Here is a 25800-nt window from a genome sequence, read left to right on the forward strand (position 1 = left end):
TATGTCCAGCTGTCCGCAGACCACGACGACGTCGACAGACCTACGATGGGTTCGTTGTGGTGCCTCAGGAGGGTACGTTACATCGTTTCTTTTACTTATTGTTACATGCGTGCACAAATGTACGATTTAGCGGTTAACTTATTTTTTCATTATGCAGCCTTCTTGGGTCGGCGTGCAGACGAGGAAGTCGTACCACGACTTCGTTGGACAGTTTGATGCTCTTGTGGACACGGACGTGAGGTGGACTCCGTACACTGCAGCCGACAATTACGCCCGGGCACCGAGCGGTCTTTCGTCCTTATGCCTGCGAGATCACGAGTACTGGATGACGAGGAAGCCGATCCTTTACGACATCCACATCGAGGAGTACCACGTTCACCGGGTTATGAGGCAGTTCGGTCTCTACCAGCAGACCCCGGTCCCGATTGTGCACTCAGTGGAGGCCCACGTCCACAGGTACCGAATAAATAGTTCTGTTAATAATTCATTATTTTTTTAACCTACCATTTAGCATTGAATCGCTCAAGCTTTCTATTATAGGTGGACACGGCAGGGTCAGCCACCAGGCTCGCGGTGGGCCGACAAGATCCGTCCTTACGTCGACTCTTGGGCCGCGGTCCTCGACGACGTCGTTTTCGAGGATCGGCCGCACAGCGACGAGGCGTTCACGGACTACCTACGGTGGTACCTGCCGAGGACGCGCACCTGTGTCGTGCACATTCCACCAGAGGCTCCGATCAAGGCCGCAAGGGTGTCGGAGACGTACCACGTAGTTCGAGACCAGAACTTCGCCATAGCGGTACGTTTCTCTGATTGATTTTGCAGTAAAAAAACTGGTTGCATATGATGTTACTACTTTCTCGGTACAGTACGATGTCATACGAGCGATTGAGTCCGAGGCTTCGTCGAGTATGGGCCAGTACCATGACATGACGCCTGCCCAACACCAGAGCACGCTGCAGAAGATCGTCGATATGTGCAAGCGATTCCGACGAGCCGTGACTTGTCGTGAGGACGACACCTTCCTCCCACCTCGCAGTTCGGGGCCGGTTCCTGTCACCGGTCCATCGTCACGACGATCTGCACCCGCGGCACAGTCAGGTCCACCGCCACCGCCACCGCCACCTGACACGATGGCGACACCTTCGGGTTCTGCAGTTCGGCCCACGTACGTGCCGCGACCGGCACATTTGTACTCGGCAGGTAAATCGTACTCTAACCTCGTGTCACTTACAATACCGTATCATGTAAAACTTTATTCATTAACTTGTACTTCTTATTCATGTAGCGCCCGGCTCGTCGCTGTTTCCGTCGATGGATCCCTACGGCGCTGGATCTTCGTCTCTTCGTCGTCCAATACACGATTTAGGTACGTCTAAGACCAGTTGTTAATTTGCAGTAACAAGGGAATTTTTAATTGAATATTGATGGATTGAAGTTTGTGAATCAGAGTACCGGCAGGTGGGAGGGACAGACGATGACGAGGAGATTCAGGAGGTGGACGACCTCGCACAGATGGAGTGGGTGAACACGTTCTTCTCTTCTGCACCGACGCAGGAAGTCGTCGGCACTTCACAGCTGGGGGGTGCCCCACTCGCGACGCAGGACTACAGTCACGTGGAGCAGACGCCTGTTCCTGAGCAGGCTCGTCGGTCCACTCGCCAGACCATCCCGCCGGAGCCACTGACGTACTCGCAGCACCACACTAGGGCGGGCCAGGCTGCAGAGCGACATGGCAGGAGGAGAGGGGGCAAGCGCGGACGCATCTAGTTTACAGGTTGTAGCTTGTTAATTACTTTGTTCCGTCGTACTATGTTATGTATGCATGTGCAGACTATGATTCGATGTGTCCATTACGTACCATTATGATGAGTAGGCCGGTGCAATGTTTCGGGCGATGGTATATGTCCGTGTAGTGAAATTATGACGATTAGGCCGGTGCCGTGCAGTGTTCCGGGCGATGGCATATGTTGGGGCAGTACAATAATCACGAGTGAGCGCTGTGGAGCGTGCAAGTGTTGAAGTCATGAGCAGTGAGACGTCGTGTCGTTGTTTAAAGTGGGAGGAGTGAGCGGTGTTGAGCGTGCGAGGGTACAAATCAAGAGCAACGAGAGGTCGTGTCCGTGTTTAAAGTGGTAGGAGTGAGCGCTGTGGAGCGTGCGAATACAGTAGGTTTTTCATGTGCATTTACACTCCACACTCCGGGTATCAGACCTTTGTGCGCCTATAAATACTCACAAGCTTGTGAACTCCCAGCACCACTCAAACACCAAAGCTCATTGTATACCCAATGTCTGGAGGTGGGTCTAGCGGGAAGAATTACTACGGTTTTGGGAAAGGAAAAGGGGGAAGAAAGGGAGACCCCATAATATGGGAGGGGCCTTTTGGATCTGATTCCTTTCCGGAACCAGTGTTTGAGTTTCCGCCACAGCACAAGACTGAATTTACCAATGAAACTCCTCTTCGACAATACGATAACCGTAGAGAAATGTGGCCAAAATGCAGACATGGTGAGGACTGCTTAGTGCAGATGTGCACCGACGGAATGGATGGCGGTCGGCGTTTCTTCAAATGCCCACATGCATGGGTAATGCTCGGTTGTTTTATTTCTTTATCTTCATTGAGACACCTTACATGAAATTTATTTTGCAGTCTTCAGATGCTCCAGAAAACTATGGGTTTACCAGGTGGGTCGATCCTGCACCAATTGATTCAGTTCAGGAGTTCATCGAGTACCTCCAGATAAAGATCTTTGATCTGGAGTGCAAGGTGAACCATTACGAGGAAGTGAGCGAGGGTAACAAAGACGATGAAGATGATGATACCAGCAATGCTGCCGCTTCACAAGATGAACCTTGCACTATTCCTTACTGCAACTGCCCTTGTCACAAGAATAAGGGCCCTGCCCCTCCGGCACCACCGCCTGCGCAACCTGCAATGGGTGGATACTGCGGAGAAGGCTCAACGCAGTTTGCTACGTGGGGGTACGGCTATTAGGACTACCTAGTCCAAGTGACATGCTGCATCATTGTATTTGTTGGGTTTTTTAAATTACCTAAGGCATGTTAGCTTAGATCAGAATCTGTTTACCGTAGTTGCAATGGGTTCTGCCATGCCACTGCATTTCTGCTGTGTGTTTCATTAACGTTGTATTATGATGTAATTCCTATGGTTAACATTGTGACGATTACGCCGGTACTGTGTAGTGTTCCGGGCGATGGGATGTGTCAGGGCAGTGCAATAATCACGAGTAGGTCGATGCAGTGACAGTACGACGAGTTTAAAGTGGGCGATGCGATGAGTAGGTCGATGCAATAATCCGTGTTTAAAGTGGTAGCAGTGAACGCTGTGGAGCGTGCGAGTACTGATGGTACGAGCAGTGAGAGGTCATGTTGTTGTTTTTAGTGGAATGAGTGCGCACTGTGGAGCGTGCGAGTGCAGAACCGTGGACGACTGTGGAGCAGTGAGAGATAATATATGTGTTCAAAGTGCTTGGACATGCAAGCAACCCTGCGTCTATAAAAGAGCACCTTGTGGTTCCTGAGAGCACAGACTTGCAATTTAGTTTCCACTTTTTTTAATTAGCTCAACCAAACAGCTAAGAGCTCCTCATTCTCCCGGGCAGCTTTCCGTCGGGAAATGGAGGCTAATTTAGGACCCTCTCCTAACGATCCCAATAGATGTATTATAGATTGCAAGGTATGACCGAAAGGTGTAGAGCCACCAGATTGCTATTGCCAAATGCGTTGTGTTCCGAACATATCTCGTGATTACGAGACTTTTGGCCAGAGATATTGGTGTTGCAAGAATATCGAGGAAGTCCAAAAAAGAGGTGCAACATCACAAGTATAGATTAATTTGTAAATATGCTTTTATTATTTTTATTAATTTTGAATCGTTTCTTGTTTGCAAAAGTACGCTGGTGATGACACGCATACTCATTGGTGTCATTTCCATGAGTGGATTGACACGTGGATCACCCATCGTGATCAGCAATATATGGAGTGGTTAAAGAAGGTGAATGAAGATTCACGCAAAGGCGAGCGTGCAAAACCAGACATCGCGGGACGTGATAAGGGTACTGCCCGTGAATGATTGATGTTGTACTGCTCCGTCTGAATAAATAATGTAACGTTTGTTCGAATTACCTAAGGCATGTTAGGTTTAGTATTGGACCTCGTTACCGTAGTTTGCAACAGGACCTGACATGCCATGTCATGTGTTCTGTGCGTTGAATTGTGTGGACCACTATTTAATTTGTGTTCAATGTTTGAACGGTGATTGTTTTCATTGTTTTTATTGTGTGTACTGGCCGATATATGCCAATGGAGTTGTCATCGCGTCGGTCTGAAAAGTTTATTTGTAGGACAATGCTTCTGAAAAATTTAGTTAGCTAGTACAAATTACACAATGCCGATTAATTTGACATTGAAATTACAATAACAATTGCACTGGCATGTACATGGAACACGCTAACGTCGTGTTCCATCTAGACCTAACATGCCTTAAGGAATATGAAATTCGAACATTATATGATAGTCATCTACTAAGTGCACCGAGGATACTTCCCCTTCCTAATAGCCTCGGGTCCCGCCTCCTTCGCACGGCGGGCCCTCTCTCGCTTCCTCTCCCTATCAGCTTCACGCTCCTCCGCCTGCCGACATTCCACTTCTGCGAACCTCTTCTCGATCTCTTCTTTATCTTTCTTGCGCTTCTCCTCCATTTTTTCCTCTTACAGCATTCGCTGCCACCTTTCCGCAGCCCACCTTGCTTGGCGCTCAACGTGTTCCTTAGCTTCGGTCGATTGCTCCGTGTCCAGCCACTGTATGAAATCACAAAGAGGTGGTGGACTCTATTTCCAAGCTGAGTTAGAATTAACATACTGAACTCCGAAGGCGCAAACTAGATAGTGCGAGGTGATACCTTCGCTTTGTCCTTGCCGTAGCGCTTTGGCGGATCGTACTCGTAGTTCTCACACATGAAGAACCTTACTCGTAGTTCTCACACATGAAGAACCTCATGCCGAAGTCATCGCCCAAAACTTTAGACTCCATCAGCTTGCACAACGAACCGCAGAAGCACATTGGAACCTGCACTCCTTGAGGCACAGGTTCTCTAATCTTGTTCCACGGAATGTAGGTAGAACCAGAGGAAGACATGGTGGCCGTGCGTGGATGGCTAAAGACTTCGTATGAGATGTCTACTGACTTCATATGAGATGGGGCGATGTTTTATTTATAGATGAAGCTATTTGGTCTATAGGCATGGTTCACGCATGTCTATCGCCGTTTGAAACGGCGGTAGGTACTCCCACATTTTTAATTATAGCGGGGTGCAGAAGAATCTGATGCAAGGTGACAGGACATCGAAATCGTAATTGAAACTCATGAATATCTCATGAAAATATATTTTCACAGACTATTAGAGTTAAATCTAATTTGTATAAATATAAAAAAATATTTCCCTAACCTCCGCTATCTCTATTATTTTCTGAAATATCTCTAAACGTAAAGAAAATAATTACAGTTCAGACAGTCTTTAAAATAATTATACAATTAATTACAGCAGTAAAAGCATATAAAATAACTAAAGATATATTGCATATAAAATAATTAAAAATAAATTGTGGGAACACCTACCGCCGCCGTTTCAAACGGCGGTAAGGCGCTGCCGTCTACAGGGCAGCTACAGCCGGCTGTAGCAGCCGGCTATAGCCGGGCTACAGCGCGGCGGTAGCACTTACCGCCGGTTCGTTTGGCGGTAAGGAGCTACTGCCGGATCAAATGGCGGTAGCTTCCATGGGCCGTGGGCCAAGGATCTTACCGCCGGTTCATCCGGCGGTAACTCCTTACCGCCAAACAAACCGGCGGCAGGATGACATTTTTGAAAAAAAAAATAGCCACATATATTTTTGATAAATCGAATAAAAAAATATAAAAATAAAAAAAATTCTCGTGGCGCGGTGGTGTGCGCTCCCGTCGTGGAGGCCACCCGCCCGGGTTCGATCCAGTCTGGGACGAATTACTGGGTGTGGCACAGGGGTTTTTCCTCAGTTTTCAGTTAAATCAACAGTTTTTCACGTATGAAACCACAAAGAGACTCCGGCACGTTCGTCGTCTACGGAGTCGGTGGATTCCAATGATCTCAAAAAGAACGCGATTTAGATCTATGTGTAGTTGTAGATCTGTTTGTACACGAATGGTGTGTGTGGCGTGCGTGTGTGGAGTGGGTGTGCGTGTGTATGAGTAGAGTGGGTGTGCGTGTGTATGAGTAGACACTCAAACAAAAAAAACCCAAATCCAATTTCCTCCCGCCCGCCTTGCGCCTTGGCCTTGCTCTGCTTCACACACAATGCGCCCGCTCCCGGCGTCCGTGGCGTCCCGGCTGGCCGGCGTGCTCGCGGACCCGGCCGGCGTCCCGCTGCCCGTCTTCAACTCCCTCCTCTCCGCGCTCGCCGCCTCCGCGGATCCCTCGCACGCGCACCTCCCGCTCCACCTCTTCCGCCGCCGCCTCCTCCCGTGCCGCCGCCCCGACGCGTTCACCCTCTCCGCCCTCACCTCCTCCCTCCCCTCCGCCGCAGCCGACGCCCTCCACGCCCTCGCGCTCCGCCTCGGCCTCCTCCACGCCGACCCCGTCCTCGCCAACTCCTTCCTCCGTCTCTACCTCCGCCCGCCCAGCCCCCGCCCGGGCCTTGCGCGCCGCCTGTTCGACGAAATGCCCGCGCGGACCGCGTCCTCCTACAACACCCTCATCTCGCACTCGAGCTTGCCTGGCGCCGCGGTTGAGGGCGTGTGGGGCCTCGTCCGCCGGATGGTCGCGGATGGGTGCGCGCCCGACCGGTTCACGGTCTCTGCTGTGCTGCCCACCTGCCCGTCCGCCAGTCGGGGCAGGGAGCTGCATTGCTACGCCGTGAGGTCTGGGATGTTCGGGGCGGGCGATTTCCATGTCAGCAGCGGCCTCGTGTCCATGTACTGCAGGGTTGGCAACCCGGAACTTGCGCACGCAGTTCTCAACGGGATGGAGCAGAGGAACGTTGTTTCCTGGACCGCCATGGTGGGAGGGTACACGGAGAATGAAATGTTTGAGGGCGCCATGGATGCTTTCCGTGCAATGTGGCTGATCGATGGCATCCTACCAAATAAGATCGCATTGATTAGCGTGCTATCGGCCGTTGAGGCCCTCTCGGCCTTAAAAGAGGGGAAGCAGGTGCATGGTTTCGCGGTGAGGATGGCAATGTATGGGGAGGTGTCACTGAGCAATGCTTTGATTGATACCTACGCAAAGTGTGGGGCCTTACATTATGCAAGGCGGTTCTTTGATGATACCAGCTGGTGCAAAGATGTCATCTCATGGGGTGCAATGATTTTGGGTTATGGCATTCATGGTATGGGTGTGGAAGCAGTTGTTTTGTTCGACCAAATGCTTGCCTCTGGGATTAAACCTGACAAGATAGTTGGCCTGGTTGTTCTTTCAGCGTGTTGCCGTGCGGGATTGGTGTTGAAGGGCCTTGATATATACAACTCCCTGGTAAAGGATCATGGGGTTCAACCCACTGAGGAGATGTGTGCGTGCGTTGTTGATTTACTTGGTCGATCTGGGAATGTTGACCATGCCTTGGATTTTATGAAGTCAATGAGTGTAGAACCAGGCCCTAGTGTCTGGGGAGCTCTTCTGGATGCCTCTGGAACACACAGCAACAAAGAAATTCAAGATTTGGCCTCCAAATCTCTTCTTAGATTGGGAGAAGGGAAACCATCAAATCTTGTTGCAGTTTCTAATGTCAATGCCTCTTCAGAAATGTGGAATGTTGTTGAACGAGTAAGAAATACAATTAATCAGGGGTCATTGAAGAAGAAAACTGGTCGTAGCTGGTAAATCCAACATAGGTTAACAATGCTTTTCAGAGTGACTTGTCGATGGTGTTTCAACACTTCTGATCTGAAGTGTACATTTTAATTGGCCGCGGCCTGGAAGGGATTGCATCAGGTCACACACATTACTGGACCAGGGTGTGTTGAAGCTACAACAGCAGAGCTGCAATACTTGTATATTCGATGACACATTTACTGTTTGAGCCTATAAACAACAAAAGTACCTTCTACGATTTCGAAGTTGTCCACAATATCCACTCTTTCTACGTTATTAAGGTAAATTTTGCTACTTATATGTCCATATTTTGAGATATAGAAAATGTTTAATTGTTTCATAGTTTGGTGTTTTTCTCCATCCATGAAGCTAAATTATACATGTATAGTATTGTAAGGAAGCTTAAACAGACAAGAGGTTTCCCCAAGCTGGCCTTATATATGCAGTTCCTTAAACAATGTCCTTAAATTTATATGTTGTCATCTCTGGAGCAGACATCTATAATAGATGTTTGTAATAATTTCATAATTATGCTCTTGTTCCACAGAGATTGGTTTCTTCTTTCAATTTACTGTGTTAGCATTCTTGCAGATTACCATTACCAACTCCAATGTAGTTTGATTGCTTTCTTTGTTTCTGTTTATTGACGTGTGTCCTATTCTGCTGCTTCTCTGGCTCACAAACTCAAAGCAAGAGCAACAAGAAAAAAAGTGTCTGGCTGCTTGTTTGCAAAATAAACTGTCCAGGTAAAGTGGCTGATTAAATTTTGCCGCGGGGTTGACCATGGGATTGCTGATGTTAACTAGGTTTCTAGGTCTTATGATGAGTAGGACAGTATAAAATGATTGAAGATTTGTGCCTAGTGCCCTAGTTGAACAATTTGTGTGAACAATGAAGCTGTAACTTGAGAATTCATGAGGCTAATTTCGTGCTCAATTGCTTTTAAAACCAGTAGATTGCTGTGAATCATTTATCTTGATTCTCCAGCACCATTGACATGCCATAGCTTATAAACGCTCATGACAACTTTCCGTCTAGGCCAGTAAACAATCTCCTGACTCCTGACTGGCTGAGACCTGTATCTCAGTTTTATATACTGATGTTTGAAATGACTTGCTGCATTCTTCCACAAGTATGGGATATGGCTGAAATTTGTTGCTTAGCTGAACTAACAATCATTGGATGATGCTTGCAAGAGATCTTGGTAATGGATTCATAATAGTCAATGATATCATAAATGCCTGTGTGGCCTTGTCAGTTCCAACCTACTACTAAAACTTTTGACTTTTCCTGGACAACAATTATTTGGCTGGTGCATAAATCTGATTCAAGCTATGCTTGGCTGTGAATCTGCATGTCTAGGCTGGACATGATGTAAAGTAAGATAATTGGAGACCAGATTGAATGTAACCATAAAGGAACAGCGAGAGGGGGGAAAATCCGATGCTTATATCTTGTTTCTGTACTTCCAGCATCTGCATAAATGGCACTACAAGCATGTGAATCGTTTCCTCGAAGCAAAGGTGCATGCTCTTTGCTTCTTTGTTTGTGCAAACAAATTTGATTTTTATGGTCTATCATAACTTGCACATGGTTCCCAGTGTAGTGCCCTCACAAGAGCCTAGAATTTTATTTTTTAAGCAACATCTGTGCATTCTCTTATGAATTACTTGTTGTCAAGTGTATGACAATGAAATTTAAAAATCTGTGCATTCTCTTATCACATTTATTTGGAGACTTCTGTTTCCAATTTGAATTAGTTTACTGTCAGAGAAAGGAAATGACGTCATATATCTGATGTTGTGTTAAGTTCCTTAGAAATATAGAGTATTTATATTTGGTTGTTAGTTTATCACAAGTTATTTGCTATTTTTGAGTGGCGCTTATATTATTTAAAGGCTTCCTAGTTTATTTGGACCAATCAACCAAGAAATAAACTCGGATGAACCGATCCTCCAGACCCATCTGGTAGTTTTATACAACTAAAATGCCCCATGCTTTTGTCCCATAATTCTATCAGAATTAAGTTGGGGGAGGGGGGGGGGGGTAAATTTAGCCTATAAATTTTAAGGATCTGGCTAAAAAAGGAGTGCTGGCTCATATTTTATATGTTTTTGAGCTAAAGGATGATTACGGGCTGAGTTGGATTTTGAAGGGGGCAGTAGGGCCATGAGCTAAAAAATGTCCAGGAAGTTTTTGATGTTATACTGCAGTAATGTTTGTATGGACAGTCCGATAGCAAATAATATTGACCATAGGAATGGAGTAGTATGAAGCATGTCCGGAAAAGAAGCAGTTGGTCTACTTCTACTAGGTCATAGGCTGCCAGGCTTGCTGGCAACATTTATTTAGTGCATATCAAGTATACCTTATTAATGAAGACATTCCATTCAAATTAAAATGTTGGATTCTGAAGATAAGATACTGGGTACTACAAAATGAATGCAACCAAACCTCCCGTTCACTTTCAAATCTGAACAACCATTTCTTCTTTGATTTTCTCCACATACTAACTTAATAATATTTAAATCCAAGCAATTGGTTCTGGATTCTAGAACACTCCACTCGGAAGACATTTATTGTCAGTTTGACACGCATTTTATAGTTGTGATTTGGCTCCTGGACCTTACAAAATCATGTATATAAGCAAGAAAACATTTAAGATTTTAAATACTATCTAGCATGCATGTGGATCCCACTGTTACTTTTTAAAACAGTTCCCACGTTATTTAATTTTATTGGCAGCATAGATTGAACATATGACATGTACAATGTCTATATCTTTTAGTGGCACACTGTATACGCAAATTAGTAAGAACATAGAACCATGCTTAAGTAAACTGCTCAGGCTCCTGGTTCAGGCTTCTTTGGTCTAACCGGCAATTTGCTAGTTGGGCAATCAGTTCGGCAAAAGAGGAAACGCTATCACGTTTCATGTCATAAGGAGCCAGATTGATCGTGATCATGAAACTTCCACTTCTCTCCACTTTCGCTTGTAGGATGGTAAAGTTATTGTTTATAAAGTGCATGAATTACAAACAAACTATATAGCTAACAAACAAACTATATAGCTAACTGCTAGATGGTTAATTTTCCTTCCAATGAAGCTTCCATCTGTGCTGTTTGTATGTGCATCTTCTGCATCCATTTGTGGATGCTACTCACAGTTGGTTGGATGTACGCATGGTGGAATATAAACAATCGTAAGAGCATTTGAACAATGTAATACCACACGTTATGACATGCCTTCCTATGCAAATAGAAGTAGACCACTGTTAATTTTGTATATTTTGCTGGATATATATCATTTATTTGTCCAAGTCTTTGTTCAAAGGTCTGAGGAAAGTCCTTAACTAGAGATGTATTCAAAATACAACCTGTCCATTTATTTGTATTTCAGTTGCCATCACACATCTAGCATTATGTAAGACGTGATGGGCAAATGATAACCAGCCATCCAGCATAGTTTGTTATGTGCTATGCACCCATATGCCCATACTGTATCCTGGTAGAAGTTCCTAACAGCCTAACACTTCTTTTGATTTGAAGCTCTGATACATGTGCTGGATTTGACCCTTTATGTTCATGAATTAAGCATACTAGCCTCAAGGGCCATAATTTGTAAAGGGTACTTTTAGAATTCTGTATAAAGCACTCTTTCCTGTCATGAAATCTCTTGGTAAGAACTGTTAAGTTTGGCATTTTGCAACTGTCTTTGGTGTGTGTCATTTTCAGAGGAGATCTAATAGTAATAATCATTCAAGGGCATGGTGATCAGGATGATAAACGATACAACCCGTATTTTACAACCATTCTTCCAGGAACAATGCAACCCATATTTTTATAGTAACACTAGAGCAGCTAGCCTTCATACAATGCATAGATCAAATTACCTTTTCAGTCAAAATTTGGTGCTGCTGGCTAGTTTTGGGTGGGTGTGTATTCCTGAAGAAGCAAAAAATGGGGTGGCATTTTTATCTTTCCATTTATGCCTAGTAGTACAATTACCATCGCTTGTTTCCCATTGTAGCAATTGGCGATGCTGTTGTTTGATAACTACAACAATATTCTCACTGACAAGTCTGGCTATGATTCCAGGGATGTTTGATGAACAAGACAGATCATGGAAGTGGAACGAAGAAGTCAGATCACCATGTTTTTTAGAGAGTGAATCTATTGTCATATATCTAGGTTTGTATCTCTTCTGCCTCCAATGCAATGCCCGTGTCTGGCATAAAGAGTGTTGATCTTTGCTCTGACTCTGTCCATGAACAGCCTCGCCATCTGGATCCATCAGCCATTTCCTTATTCGATGACCAGGCTTGTTCACTTTCAGAGGTGACAGCAGGTTTGGTCCTGTGACCCTTTCCAGAATATCATGACTCACTGGATTGAGATCTCACGATGATGGCAAGGACTGCCCCCTCCCCTCCCATGTTGTTGGTTAGGTCCTCGTGATCACATGCGCGAAGAGGCGTGTCATCTCCGACTTAAGCAAGCCTCCCTGACTGGAACGGCTCGGGGCGCTGTAGCCTTTCGTCCGGGGGGGATCGTTGCTGTTGGTGCCGCGTCATAATTGTTCCCCGGTCTCAGCATGCTCCGTGCAGGGCTGCTACATCCCTTTTGTAGGCGGGTTCGCCCCGTCTTAAAAGATGGCGGCATGCTAATAGCATGATGATTAGCCATTAATATGTGATTGGAAAGCCCCAACCGCGCACCGCGCATAACTCTCCGGGGCGCATTGTGTTATCCGCTGGTGAGCTGTGTGTGTTCCTGCTCCGGTTTGGACCTGCCCCTAGTGCCGACTGCTAAATCTGCTCATCTGGAACAGGTAACTCTTCAGATTGTAGCTGCACTGCAGGATGATCACCACCCTCACACGCGCATCACTGCATCAGGTACGTGGTTCGCTGTTTCGTGCTGTGGCCTTTTCAGTTTTTCACTAACAGGCTGTTTGTGTACACCGTAGCAGTCAGTGGCTGGTGGAAGATCTCGCTCTTACTTGCGTATGTTCAGTGTTACAGTCTGTGTGGTGGTAGCATAGCATAAGAGCACAGCAACAGCATATCCGTCCGTCCGTCCATCCTCGCCATGTGGGGGACGCCTGGTCTCGCCCGTTGCTCTCGGCGAAGTAATTGCGATGTGGGACTTGACAGGGCACTGATAACCAGCCAATCATGGACTCGTTGTACCCTCGCGCCATCAAGCGGCCCGGCCTCCCGCTCCCGCCCATGAAGATCTCACGTGGATGGGATCCACTGTCACTGTTGCATCCCAAGGTACGCGCCCCGGCCCTCGCTCGATCGCAGCCAATCAAGCCGCTCGTCCGGATGGGTGCACGGCCGCCGTGCCCGTGGCGAGCGACACCCCGGCCGACCGACCGACGGCGTGCATATACTTTCATCTTTCACCGCGCGGTGGTTGCTCTTCTTCTCCGATGTGCAGGCAGCGCAGGTGGAGGGCGGCTCCTCCGCGGCTGGCTGGCCGCCGAGGGAGGAGGACGAGGAGGAGGGCGACCGCGCCATGTCGGATGGCGGGGTCATGTGGCGGTCACGTGGCGCGCGTGTCGGCGGCGTCGCCCTCGGTGCCCTGGCGGTGACGGCGACCCGCGGTGATTCCGAATTCATTGCGGCGACTGGATGGATCGGGGTTCAGGGCCGTCGCTGTCGCGGCCAGCGAGATGGGCCGCCGCGCTGGCCGGATACGGAGCGGGACTCCGGACACCGTCCCTGCTCCGCCTCCGGTGGCACGGCCGGGGTCCCACCGGCCGCTGTCCGTACGCGTTTGGCAGCACCCACACTACACCCGTATCCGGTAGTATCCGTATACAGCATGTCTGTACCATACCGATCCATCCAATTGTGCGAGGAACGGCGACGGTCGCCTGGGCCCGGCTGGCTGTGTTCCGATGGCGAGATGGCTGGTAACATTCCGCTGATCGACTGCGCCAGGTGCCGGAGGACATGTAGGCGGGCCTCGTGGCGACAGTCCTGGACGATGATTGGTGAACAGGCGACCATGGGTGAGCGGTGACAACTGACAGGTGAGTAGGTGACATTGCAGGACAGGTAAGAAGAGGCGCACAGCTGAGCGGCGGCGGCCGCCGTGCATGCATGAACGTAACCGGGATCAGTGAAAAGGAATGTCCCGGAGAATCTCCGGGCGCCGGCGCTGTTGGGGCACTTGCAACGCTCGCGTTCCAATAGTTACCTGACAGTCAGTCGTCCAGCTCGCCCTTTCTTCCTCTCGACCTCTGTTGTTGTTGTTGTTGGAGGGTGAGGTGAATAGGCGATCGGCACACTCTCTCTCATCTTTGGTCTTGGACCACATGGGGATGGGCTGGCCATGTTTGGCACAGTGAAAGTCGGATGCCGCGAGCCCAGGCCATGGATCTAAGGATCTTGCCTTGTACTATTGCTAGCGCTCACACACGGCAGCATAGGATCCACAGCAGCATCTAGAAGATTTAATTCGGGAGATGTATGTACGTGAGGTGCAGGATGCGAGAGACGAGGTACCATGGGTCTGGTGACGCGGTACGACGTAGGAGCAATCCTAGCACTAGCAGCAGCAGCAGCAACATCAATTGTTCGTAGCGTATCCAGTCCTATCCGTGTGTACGGACACTCGCACGTGACGCTCATCATGTGTTGTGAGAGTCCGAGCACAGTACGTGCCGCTGGCAGCCTTGCCGTCGTGACAGTGGGTGAGGAACCTTCGGCGGCTGCGGGCACCCAGGAGGCTTCCGGTGGGGTGCCTTCAATTTGTACACGAAGCTCCTCCATCTAGCCTCAGTTTCTTATGGATGCAGAGAGAGTGCGTATGTGTATACATGTGTGTTTCTTTTGGTGAAGAATCTTTTCTTTCCATGGCGGTTCGCCGGTTCGGAACCACCGTCGATGACGAAGACGATGATCCTCGTCCGAAGCAACACCACTTGCCGGCTGTACCATTGTACACTCGCCGTCGCGGCGTGTAGGTCACGGTCGGCATAGGTGTCCGGTCGCCGGGCTGAAGCTCCCCGGAGGTCGCCGAATTGAATGGCCACAGCTAAGGCGCGTTGATGTTGCGGAAAGCGACGGTAGAATCGGCGATCCTTCCCGTGGCCGCGGACAGCGACCCGCCGAGGAGATGGGAGCGGCCGGGCGGCCTTCCCTCTCCCCGGCCGGAGAGATCGATTGTTTTGCGGTGCTGCGTCCGGCGACGGTCTACTGCCATAACGCCGCCGATAGGGAGCGCGATGTGGGTGGTCTCGCTCGCTCGTCTTGCTCTGCTCCCCTCAGGCTTTGTGCTAAGAGAGAACACGTACGTTTAGTGTACAGTATAGCGCGGCATGCCCGAACAGGGTGTGCTTAGGATTGAAACCGTTACGGTTCATTGTGTGCTTAGCAGGCCGTCAGGGATGGATACCAACGGCTTTTTCCTTGCGAGCTCGTTCCAAGACCGTCCCTAGCTCTTGGTGTTGGACACCCCTTCCCCCTCGATGAAATCGACCAAAGGACTGTCCAATGCTAGGGTGATGGTGTGGTGGAAGTTGGGAGGTTCATTCAGTACTTCGGGATGGGAAGATGTGGTATGAAAGTTGCTGATCGAGCAAGCTCAAGTTAGATACTTTGGGGCTAGAAAAGTTGGGGTTCGAAGTTAGTTTGGAAAACAATTCGGAAAAGTCTTTCAAACAAAAAAGAGTTGGGAAAAGCTTTATACCTCTCCACGTTTTTAATTTAGTTGCCTGTTAAAGTTTGGTGAGCTCTGAGTTTGGCTAAAGGTATTTAGTGAATACACTTTGAGTAACTTATTGTGTACAAGAAGGTTAGCCAACCATATTTTCACTGGAAAATGTTGAACCACATGCTGGGTCCCTCAACCCAGTAATGTACTCTGTCCACGTTCTAGGAATTCAGCAACTATTTTGTACTCCGTCAATTTCCTGTCAAAACATGTCGCCCGGCCAACAAACTTGCTTGGTGACTGATAAACTTAGCATTCAAGCCCGATGTTGTCAAAGCAAGACTCAAATAGCTCTCCAGCCTTGAGATGTTTAATTTGTCAAGGACCATATATATAAGACTCAAATTTTGGATATTTTCTTTTGGGAAACATACAAACCCATGTTTGTTGCTTTTTTCAAAGTTTGTCAAGGACTGGAACCTGTCACATATAAGATTGTCACATATGATTCTCTACTGGATTTCCCACCATAAACGGCGACTAGTGTCGAAACTTATTCGCTGCAGTCCCAGCTAATGTAAATTAGTAGGCTTCGAGGACAACTGCAATCCTTGGATTCCAGTGCAATGATGATATTCTTTCACTGCAACAAAAGGTAGGTTTAAAGTTGAGGCATCATTGAAAGGGCACATACCAATGGGTCTATTTGGGACTGGGCGTTGTACTTTGTTAAGCTTCGTTTCTCTTTCTAATGGATGGGCACAACTCCTGCCACTCGTTCCAATGAAACCGAAAACACCCCATTTGCAGTGGAGAAACACGCGTTGGTTCTTTACCGTACGCAAACTATCATATGAAATCCTTTCAGGAACTTATGCTCTATAACTCAACGCTCCCTTTTCTGCCAAAGTTGTGAACTTTAGTAATTGATTTTAACGGCTCATCAACACATGCCAAACGCACACGCGCACGGTATAATGAACAGATGTGATACAAATCGCGCTATTTAGCTACAGTATGCTTTTTTTCTAGATAATGACATGTAGGCCACTGGATGCTCGAGATTTGAGAAGATACTTTATTTTCTTAATCATGCTTTATTGAATATTACAGTAAAACTGTTGATGAACTTTTGTTGCAAGATAGAGACAGACTAGCGGTTCGGGCCAGTATTGTTCAAATCGTGAGAGATACTTTACAGAAAGCTGTATTGTTATGAAATCCTAACAGTGATGGAGAATCATTCCCCACCTTCTTTTGCTCCAGTTATGCAGCCCTCAGGTTATAAACAAATTCAAATGAAAAATTGTATATGTTTTCTTTGAGGAAGTCTATGGTTAGGAAAAGTATCTTGGAAACTCTGTTTTCCTTTTCTCTTTCCATAGAGTATGGCAATAATATAGTCCAAACAGAATGAAAAACATGGCTTAACTTGGAGCTGTTACTGTAAAGAAGATAAATAGAATAGGTCATTCTCATTGTCAACCCCATACATGAACATCAAGGTAGTACACATGCATGTCAACTCTAACACTCTACCAACCACTAGAAGTAGTACTATACACAACTTTACTACACAACACTCTGTACATATATAAGGGCCCATGGGTACAGCAAAATCTGGGCTCTACTTGATGCGCACAATCCGGCCTCCTCGCCATCGTTGATCGAAGCATCATCCATGGCACTCTTAAATTTTGTTTCTGCTGGCACCTCTGGATCCGCTGAATTCCCAAGTTTCTCCTCTGCTTCTTGGCCTACGCTTTCCATTCTCTGAACTTCCCTGCTGCCTGGTCCAGCAGGATGATCGCCTACTTCTGAACTTGTGCCTGGAAGATCCTTGGCAAAATTGCGTCGAGCTTTATTGGACATGCACCGATTCGATGACAAGATATGTGAGGTTAGCAGGTCCATCAGCATCAGCGGTTAATGATGGTCATCGGTAAGTTTATCAGCATCAAAATCCATCCATCATAGTGTGGAGGTTTGCTGCTCCCATGCCATGGCGATGTCCTGCGCAACCTTGATGGCGTCGGAGGAGACCCCGGAGAGGCCTCTCCTGGTGAAGCCAACAGAGTAGAGCCCTGACTCCCCCTTCCAGCCGTCAGGGAACGGCACCCGGGGGTACCCTTCCTGGGTGAAGAAGTCACTTCCCTGAGAATCACAAGCTTAATCAGATGACGAGCTTTTTCACGGTAGTGCAAATAAAGTATTTGGAGGAATGGAGGATGATACTTTTAGTACTACCTAACAACAGCTTTGGAACTGTCAAATTAACATTAGAAAGCCCTACTTTGTTAGGCATCATTATCCAGCCTTTTTAGAGGCCCTTTTCGGTACAATACACCTTGCTTTGTCCTCTCATCAAGTGTTGATTTTGAAGGGAAAAAAAGGATTCTAGAGTTACTTACTTAGGTGCTAGAGTTTTTCTTTTTCCCACCTACTTTTTCAGTTCAAGTTTTGTTAACTGTTGTTGCGAAATAAAAAGTGACCCACTATACAAGTGTAGTAAGGTGTGTGCGTGTGCCGTACCTTGAGCCACTGAGGGACGTTGCTGTGGTAGCCGGTGGCGAGGATGACCGCGTCGGCGGCGACGCGGCGGCCGTCGACGAGCTCGGCGCCTCCGCGGACGAACCTTTTGATCCCCGGCACGACCTCGATGTCGCCGGAGCGGATCCTGTCGAGCGCGCCGATGTCGAGCACCGGCGTCCTGCCCCTGGTGTTCTTGAGCTCCAGCGGGCCCCCCGACGGGCGCCGGATGCCGAGCTTGTCCAGGTTACCGAGGAAGACCCGCGCGAGGAGGACGAGGATCCTGTCCACCAGCCAGAGCGGCAGGAAGCGGAGGAGGAAGACGGCGACGGAGAAGGTCGCGACGCCGAACATCTCCCGCGGCAGGACGTGCACCTTCTTGTCGACAAGGAGAGGGAGATGAACAAGTCAGCGGATTGTTGGAGGCAGGCACAGCATGTCTGTCGCTAGGCATGATGGTGATGGTGATGCTCACGGAGTCCCTGACGACCAAGGCGGGGAGGGCATTGTGGTCGCAGAGGTCGAGGCAGACCTCCATACCGGAGTTGCCGCAGCCGACGACGAGGACGCGCTTGCCGCGGTAGGCCTCGCCGGACTTGTACTCGGAGACGTGGGAGACGGGCCCGCCGAAGTCCTCGGCGCCGTCGAACTCGGGGACGATGCGCTCGGCGTTCTCGCCGGTGGCGACGACGAGCCAGCGGCCGATGTACTCGGTGGCGGGGGCGGCGGCGTCGCCGGCGTCCTCGGCGCGCACCCGCCACAGCCCCGCCGCGGCGTCGTAGCGCGCCGACGTGACGGCCTGGTTGAAGCGCGGCTCGACGCCGGCGCGCGCCGCGTAGGCCTCGAGGTAGTCGACGAACTGGCGCTTGGTGGGGTACTCCGGGTAGTGGTCCGGGAAGGGCATCCCGGGGAGCTCGCAGAAGTGGCGCGGCAGGTGGAGGCGGAGGCGGTCGTAGGTGCGCCGCTGCCACAGCGAGGCGACGCAGTCGGCGCGGTCCAGCACCACCGACGGCACCCCGCGCGCCCGCAGGCACGCCGCCACCGACAGCCCCGCCGGCCCCGCGCCCACCACGATCGGCCCGTTCACCCACACCACCCGGCTCGCCGCCGCCGCTGCTGCCATAGCTGCTGCTTCGATGACGACGACGACGACTAGCTTAGCTCGCGTAGCTTACGATTCCCCTCGATCGATCGACCGACCGAGACCTCTCCGGCTCTCCCTGTCTAGAGTAGGCTAGGCGACGTCGTCAACGTACACACGATGGAGAGACGATCGAGAGGGATGAATGGCCGATGAGAGGAGAGGAGGATGGCTGCTGTGGAGTGGAGGTGGAGGCTAGGGGTTGCACTCATGGGGTTTAAATAGGGGGGGGGGGGGGGGGGGGGGGGGGGGGGGGGGGGGGGGGGGGGGGGGGGGGGGGGGGGGGGGGGGGGGGGGGGGGGGGGGGGGGGGGAGGCCGGCCGCGGGAGGGAGAGGACGAAGTTGACATGGCGTGTTCCGTCGATCGGGCCGGGATTACTCTTTTCCCGCCACGGCAAAATTAAAGCCGAATCCGGTTCTGCCGCGGGGACGAGAGAGCTTAGATAGTATACTCCGCACGCGCGTGACTTTCTTCTTTTTCTTTCTCTTTCTTTTCTAGGTCGACTTTAAATTTTTTCGTGCGGCGAGATCGGCCGAACGGACGGTCATGATAACGAGGGCAGCACCTCAGCAGCACCAGCACCACCGTACCACAACCACCTAACAGCTTATAATTAGCTTAATTAGCTGGGGATATGCCAACCGGTGGGCAGTAGTCCACCAATTGGTACGTGTGTGTGGGTGTGGTGGCACCTGGCTCGATCGTGTGGGCGCGGTGGTAACTGTCACGGCCCGAGTCGTACCAACAATGGATCTATGATGGGTTGATTGTGAGTTGTCGAGGTTCGATCTAGCCATTTCTAGATCGGTTGTTAGATGTTGGGGTTCCTATGATGACCAACCATGATCGCGGATGACGTCCTAGTAAACTTTTTTATAGGCATCAAAATTAGACAGTAAGTATGATTTTAAAATTTATTAGAGAAAATTTTTGTTTCTTAGGGGAAATGATAGGTATGTGATAATTTATATATGAGAAAAGGTTATGAAAGTTTTCAAAAATGCACAAGTTGTTGTAGTAGGTAATAAGAAGACCTGGTTATTATTAGCAGTGGGATCAATGGGCAGTCCAATTGGCATGTAATGGCAGCACCTGGCTCGATCATCATATCCTTTGGGTACACGGTTCGATTATGTGCTCATGATGGATTGATAGAGAGTTATCGGGTTTGGACCTATTCATTTGTAGATTAGCCATCAGATCAGCGTCGTCCTGGATGGCCATGCTTGCGTCTCCTTGATGAAAATAATATTTATAAGAACTAAAATTGAGAAGAGAGAAATTGCCACAGGGGCAATGCAATATATTTAGGTACGTGTGAGTTCTAAAAAACATGATAATGTAAATGAAACTAACCAGAGTTGACATTGTCCTTTTGTTTTAATTTCCTAGCTATTTTGATGTGCTGATCCTGCGACCTACCGAAAACCAAAACCTTATATACTAGCTGGCAAACCTCTTATTATGCGGTCTCAATGGTCTTCGTTCCGAGCATAATAACAAATGGCTCCACAAGCTTTGACCAGAGATTAACTCGATCAATCGCTACGTCTAAAACTGTTGGAGTACAAGTGAATTGCCCTCCTTATTTCCATAGCTAACGGTTTAAGTTTTTCGGTCGAATTGCTGGTTGGTGCATGCAACGCAACCAAAACCTTATATATATTATTAAGCAAGAAACCAAATTGTCAAGGGATGGCATGGGGCGTGTAGAAGCAGCAGTCCAAAGCGGTTGCCTGCATGGGCCGCTGGGCAAGCCTGTGCATGGGTGCATAGTATTCTTGACTCCTCGCTGGCGGCCGGGCCGGGGCTTGTTCATCGTCATCCCTGTTTCATCAGTTCCTAGCTACAAGGAAATCGGGAGGAAAGCCACGCCGGCCGGCATGCATTATTCCTCGTCTTTCGGAGAGCTAGCTAGCAGCAGAGCACGCGGCGTCCTCCCAGCAGCTGGAGCTTGCACGCACGCACGCAGGCGCAGGGCAGCTAGCGTTTCGATCCATCTCTTTGCTGCAGACTCTGACGGCGGTGATCTGCTATGCTAGCTCGTGTCGGTGATGTGGTGGAGGGTCCCGTCGGCCTGGTCTGTTCACGTCGCACGCATGCAGCATAGGCAGTGCAATTGTTTACCAGTGCACTGACATAAACACAGTGCTGGCCGAGTATGCGCACACGGCCGGCCTGTCGTCTTTGCATGCATGATGCACGCCTTTGTACATTATGAGCGACGCCGGTGCGAAATTGCCATGGAAGTTTCCAAGACTTCTAAACTATTGCCAATGCATGTCCATATATATATATATATATATATATATATATATATAGACACACACATATACATATACATCTATATATATACATATATATATATGTATATGTATTGTTTGAAGAATTCCATCTATTTATTTATAAATATACAACTCGGGGTCAAGAGTTTGAAAGCCTGAAAAGAGAGGATGCATGCATGCATGTTTCCCGATCTGCCGGCGCCCCGGCCGGCCGGTCGTCTCTCCATCCACCACTGCGCCGTCGCCAATACCGGCGGTGCCATTTTTGACATGGAAATTCCGGGTGATTGTAAACACTTGCAAGTGGATCGATATTTCTCCATACCTGAAACTCGACCCAGTTCGCAGCATGCTTTTCCTTTCATGATCACAAGTGGATGCATGGTTCCCGCCTCACAGCGTGCTACCAGCTTAAGGGCATCTCCAACCCACAGACATCTGTCGTCGACAAGTTTTGGGAATTAGCAACACAAACAGTTTAGCAGGCAGCTTCTCCAATCTATTTGGCTATTTAATGTTTGGAATGTAGTCCATGGTCAACCATGAATACCGTTTGTGTAGACTATTGTGTGGCTATGTACCATATGTCCGCAGCATGCTTTTCCTTTCATGCTCACAAGTGGATGCATGTTTCCCGCCTCACAGGGTGCCACCAGCTTAATATCTTTTTTCTTGAAAGCACACCTAGGAGCACCGGGAATCATGTAAGAACTCGATTTGGGCACCCGTGTTCACCGCACGTTTACAAGTGGATGTAGGTTTCCCAACTTAATTGCTATCTCAATCGCGTACGTCTCTCTCAATCAACTTCGATCTTGTACCATGTACTCAGTGGCAAAGACAGAAATTTGCGGCTGGGTATGCCAAACATAAAAAAATTCGAAGCTAATAGGTAATATAATGGACAATTAAGTTATCACGACCATAACAAATCCATAATAATAACAAGTGGCAGCCTCCTTCGTGCTGGTGCTGGGGCGGTGAGGTGCCTGCGGTCTGCCATTGCCGGAGTTGTCGTTGCCGAGATAGGGAGGTCGGAAGGAGGGAGCCGAACCGTCGAACGCCGGTTTGGGTACAGGCGGAAGGCCGAGGGCCGAGAGCCGAGGGCCGGAGGCGCACTAGAGAGGACGCGGAGCCGGGGGACAGGGGCTTGGGGCAAACCGCAAGCAGAGAGACAGAGAGAGCAATTCTTTGCATTTTGGGTTTTTATGCTAGGTTTTGTTGAATTGGGACCATAAGTTATATATGACACTCTCTTCGTTCCGAAATAAGGGTAGTTTTTGGCTTTCAAATTTTGACCCACAGAGAGTATTGTTTTAATTTGTTATGAGACCCATCTAATTAAAACAATACCAAGTACCAAGAAAGCATTGCATAGGAAAACATATAGAGCCAATCAAATATTCAGTAGATATTACTTTTCTAGTTCCAATGTGTATGCATTTATTGAGGATCCAGAAAACCAAATAAATAACACGGTTTTCAATCACAATTGGTAGAAGTAATTAGGGGTAACAAAGTCATTTCTTTGAATGAGTAATGTGTCTGAAATCTTCTAAAACTACACTCTTTGTAGGATGAAAGGAGTAGTATACATCTATGAATATGTATTAGTAATTTTTCCCAAATCTTGGGTATGCCTAGGCATACAGGGGCATACCCCTGGCGCCGCCATTGTGGTGTACTCCTTCCATCCACAAATGTATTAAGCATCTTCTTCGCGCATTGTTGATGCGGCCTCCAGTTTGTTATATTCTAACTGATAATATCTATCATTGTTTTCATGGCGTGACCTAGGCGACAAGGGGCTCGCTCCCCTTGTTTTGGGCTAAGGCGTCGCCTTAGCCCACCACACCTCGCCAAAATTGCTATCACTTTAAACATAAAGAAGCACACTTATTATGGTAGTTTGTTTCACGATGAATCCAGCAATACCATTATTTTCATGATAGTTTGTTTCACAATGAATCTTCATAATTTTTCTGCTATTGACAGTCAAATTGAAATGGGTTGATTTATTAAGATTGGACAAATCTAGAAGTGCTTACACTTGTGGATAAATATAATGGAGTATATATAGTAGGAGCCCGGGTCATTATAACTTGAGAGTAGTAATAAATTTTGGCACATCAAGTACTGTGGCAAACTTAAGTTGCAAATTTCGGTACCGCTTCTTATAAATTATATGTAAGCTTGAAGAGACCGTGCTTACGAGATGATTTCTACAATGCATTATTGTCTACGGATGATAAGTTGTCATCATTTTAAGAATATAAGATTCTCAAATGGCCTCTTGAGCTTTCTTTTCCTTTAGTTTTTGGCTTCTCGAGTCATTTCTTTCACTACCACTTGGCTGGCTAATAAAGAGACAAGCTACATTCCCTCATCTTATCACTTAGATGATGTGGCATTAACCTTAAGAAATGGTTTGGGCGGCACCATCGCCGTGCATCAAGCTAATAAGTGTGATTGAGTTTGATATATTTGTGATGTTCTGCTGGAGTGGAAGGACGTACGTACATTTCCCTTTTTTAATCCGGTTTTATGCAGACACTTGCACTAAGTGCTCCCTGAGCATGTGTGGACTACTCGTCGTTATATGGGCACATTGTTGCATCAAAAGGAATTAGGTATCCTATCAACATGGATGAGGAGGCTATATATATACTAAATGGAGATGGAGAATATGAGCTTCCATCTGAACCACTTGATCTGGAAAGCTAATGCTACATGCGTCATGCATGCCATAATCCTTCATTCCAGGGTAGTTGATTCCCAGCATGGCGGCTGATTCTCTCTCTGAACAGCTCAGGCTGCAAAGCGAGTTAACTTGCATGCTTTCTATACCATCCTATCCAATCTTAAGAGAAATAATAATCTACACTTCATTATTACACAAGGGAATCAAAGTGGTGACACCGATGGCTAGCTAGTTCCAGGTCACCACTTTAGGTTATCTACTAGAAAAATTGTTGTACTGTTGGCGCCCCCGAGAGGTCAGTCACAGACATATATATCCGTGCTTGTAAAGTTTTATTGCAGGCTTGGTCAATTTGATTTGGGTAGGTAAACTGTTGAAATATATCTATGGATCATCCACACGTCCTTAGTGAAAAAGCGTGTATGTGATAGTCATCGTAGGTGCCAATGCTGTGGTATATGAGTATGTAAATGTGCGGGACGATTCAACCTATCACTGATACACATTAAGGGGTTTGGTTTCGCAAAAGTCTGGAGGGTTTTATGTGAATTTGATGTTCGTGGTGCAGATTGGTTTTGCTAAAGTTCAGGGGATTTTTCATAAAATTACCATCTATGGAGTGCGTGTCAATTTCACCAAAGTTTGAGGGGGTCTTTTTAAAATTGACATTCACAAAGTCCAAGGGCTCTTTTGCAAAATTGCCATCCATGGACTTCGGGTTGCTTTTTCCAAAGCTTGAGGGGTCTTTTGCAAAATTTATATCCCCACCTGTTCCTAACCGTCGAAATTCGGTATGACGTGGCCACCTTCCTGGTGCAGAGGATTAGTAAGAAAGATTAGCTACATATACACCACACAAAAAAGTAGAATTAACTAGCTCATTCAAAAGAGTGAATTTTGGATCGATCGAATAATCTAGAAATAAAAGAAAATGTTCCATACGACGATCCCTTAGGATAATCTCAGTAAGTAATAAACTATAACAATTGTAACCAAATAATCTAAAACTTTCTACGCGTCAACGAAACAGGTTCCAAAGGATGTCGGGCAAGTTGGTCACGGTAGTCCGGCAGCACCACGCAGGTTGTGGGTTCAATCTCTGGTCAGGGAGAATTTCCGCTTGCGGGTAAAAAAAAAACCCTCGACTGCCCCATGTCCAAAGCACTATGGAGCCCGGTCTAACTCACAAGGCAACGGGCCCCCGTGTACGGGTGGGGCAGGAGTTCGGAGGTTTTCTTGGCCTGCTGTGAGAAGGTCATTGTACCTCTCAAACCATTCCGTGGGGGCGGTCTTACCCCCGGCAGGTCAAGTTTTTCAATTCGTCCCGTTGAAGTCAACTTGAAACACGCCTGACAGCTTGAAGCTAGCTTGCTGAAGGCATCCAGCAGTTTGGCACCTCAAGCAAGTTATGTAGGGGATCGATTCTTGCCGGTTGGTAGCTAGTGTTTGAACTTAAACCTCCAATTTTCAGATTGTGTCTCCTCAGGTTGGACAGGTTTGAAGGCAGAGGTTGGCAGGAGTGCTCACGCCGTACCATGCATTTTTTTTTATTTTCTACCTCTACAAATTTTCCTGATAATAATAATTAAGGAGCTAGCTAGCGCCATGC

The 25800-nt window shown here is 47.9% G+C and overlaps 2 protein-coding genes across 8 annotated transcripts; one reads left to right on the forward strand and one right to left on the reverse strand.

The window, feature by feature from the left end:
* Positions 1 to 6306: 6306 nt before the first annotated feature.
* LOC120659894 (pentatricopeptide repeat-containing protein At3g46790, chloroplastic-like) lies at positions 6307 to 14176 on the forward strand. 6 transcript variants are annotated; one of them, XM_039938153.1, is made up of 7 exons: positions 6307 to 8147; positions 9229 to 9389; positions 11965 to 12057; positions 12142 to 12622; positions 12698 to 12764; positions 12883 to 13145; positions 13312 to 14176. In XM_039938153.1, the coding sequence occupies exon 1, from the start codon at positions 6352 to 6354 to the stop codon at positions 7873 to 7875; it is 1524 nt and encodes a 507-aa protein (XP_039794087.1). In that variant the 5' UTR covers positions 6307 to 6351; the 3' UTR covers positions 7876 to 8147; positions 9229 to 9389; positions 11965 to 12057; positions 12142 to 12622; positions 12698 to 12764; positions 12883 to 13145; positions 13312 to 14176. The 6 variants fall into 6 exon arrangements, with proteins under 6 accessions (XP_039794087.1, XP_039794089.1, XP_039794086.1 ...); XM_039938155.1 differs by having other exon boundaries at positions 12142 to 12214; positions 12315 to 12622; positions 12883 to 14176; XM_039938152.1 differs by having other exon boundaries at positions 12839 to 14176.
* Positions 14177 to 16975: 2799 nt separating this feature from the next.
* On the reverse strand, positions 16976 to 19394 carry LOC120659895 (probable indole-3-pyruvate monooxygenase YUCCA9). Of its 2 annotated transcripts, none has more exons than XM_039938158.1 (3): positions 18539 to 19394; positions 18067 to 18438; positions 16976 to 17688 (listed from the first exon to the last, which is right to left on the reverse strand). In XM_039938158.1, the coding sequence occupies exons 1-3, from the start codon at positions 19184 to 19186 to the stop codon at positions 17506 to 17508; spliced, it is 1203 nt and encodes a 400-aa protein (XP_039794092.1). In that variant the 5' UTR covers positions 19187 to 19394; the 3' UTR covers positions 16976 to 17505. The 2 variants fall into 2 exon arrangements, with proteins under 2 accessions (XP_039794092.1, XP_039794091.1); XM_039938157.1 differs by having other exon boundaries at positions 18067 to 18441; positions 18539 to 19384.
* Between the last annotated feature and the right edge of the window lie 6406 nt (positions 19395 to 25800).

Source organism: Panicum virgatum, chromosome 2N (genome assembly GCF_016808335.1).
Source record: "Panicum virgatum strain AP13 chromosome 2N, P.virgatum_v5, whole genome shotgun sequence".
NCBI classification, from domain to species: Eukaryota; Viridiplantae; Streptophyta; class Magnoliopsida; order Poales; family Poaceae; genus Panicum; species Panicum virgatum.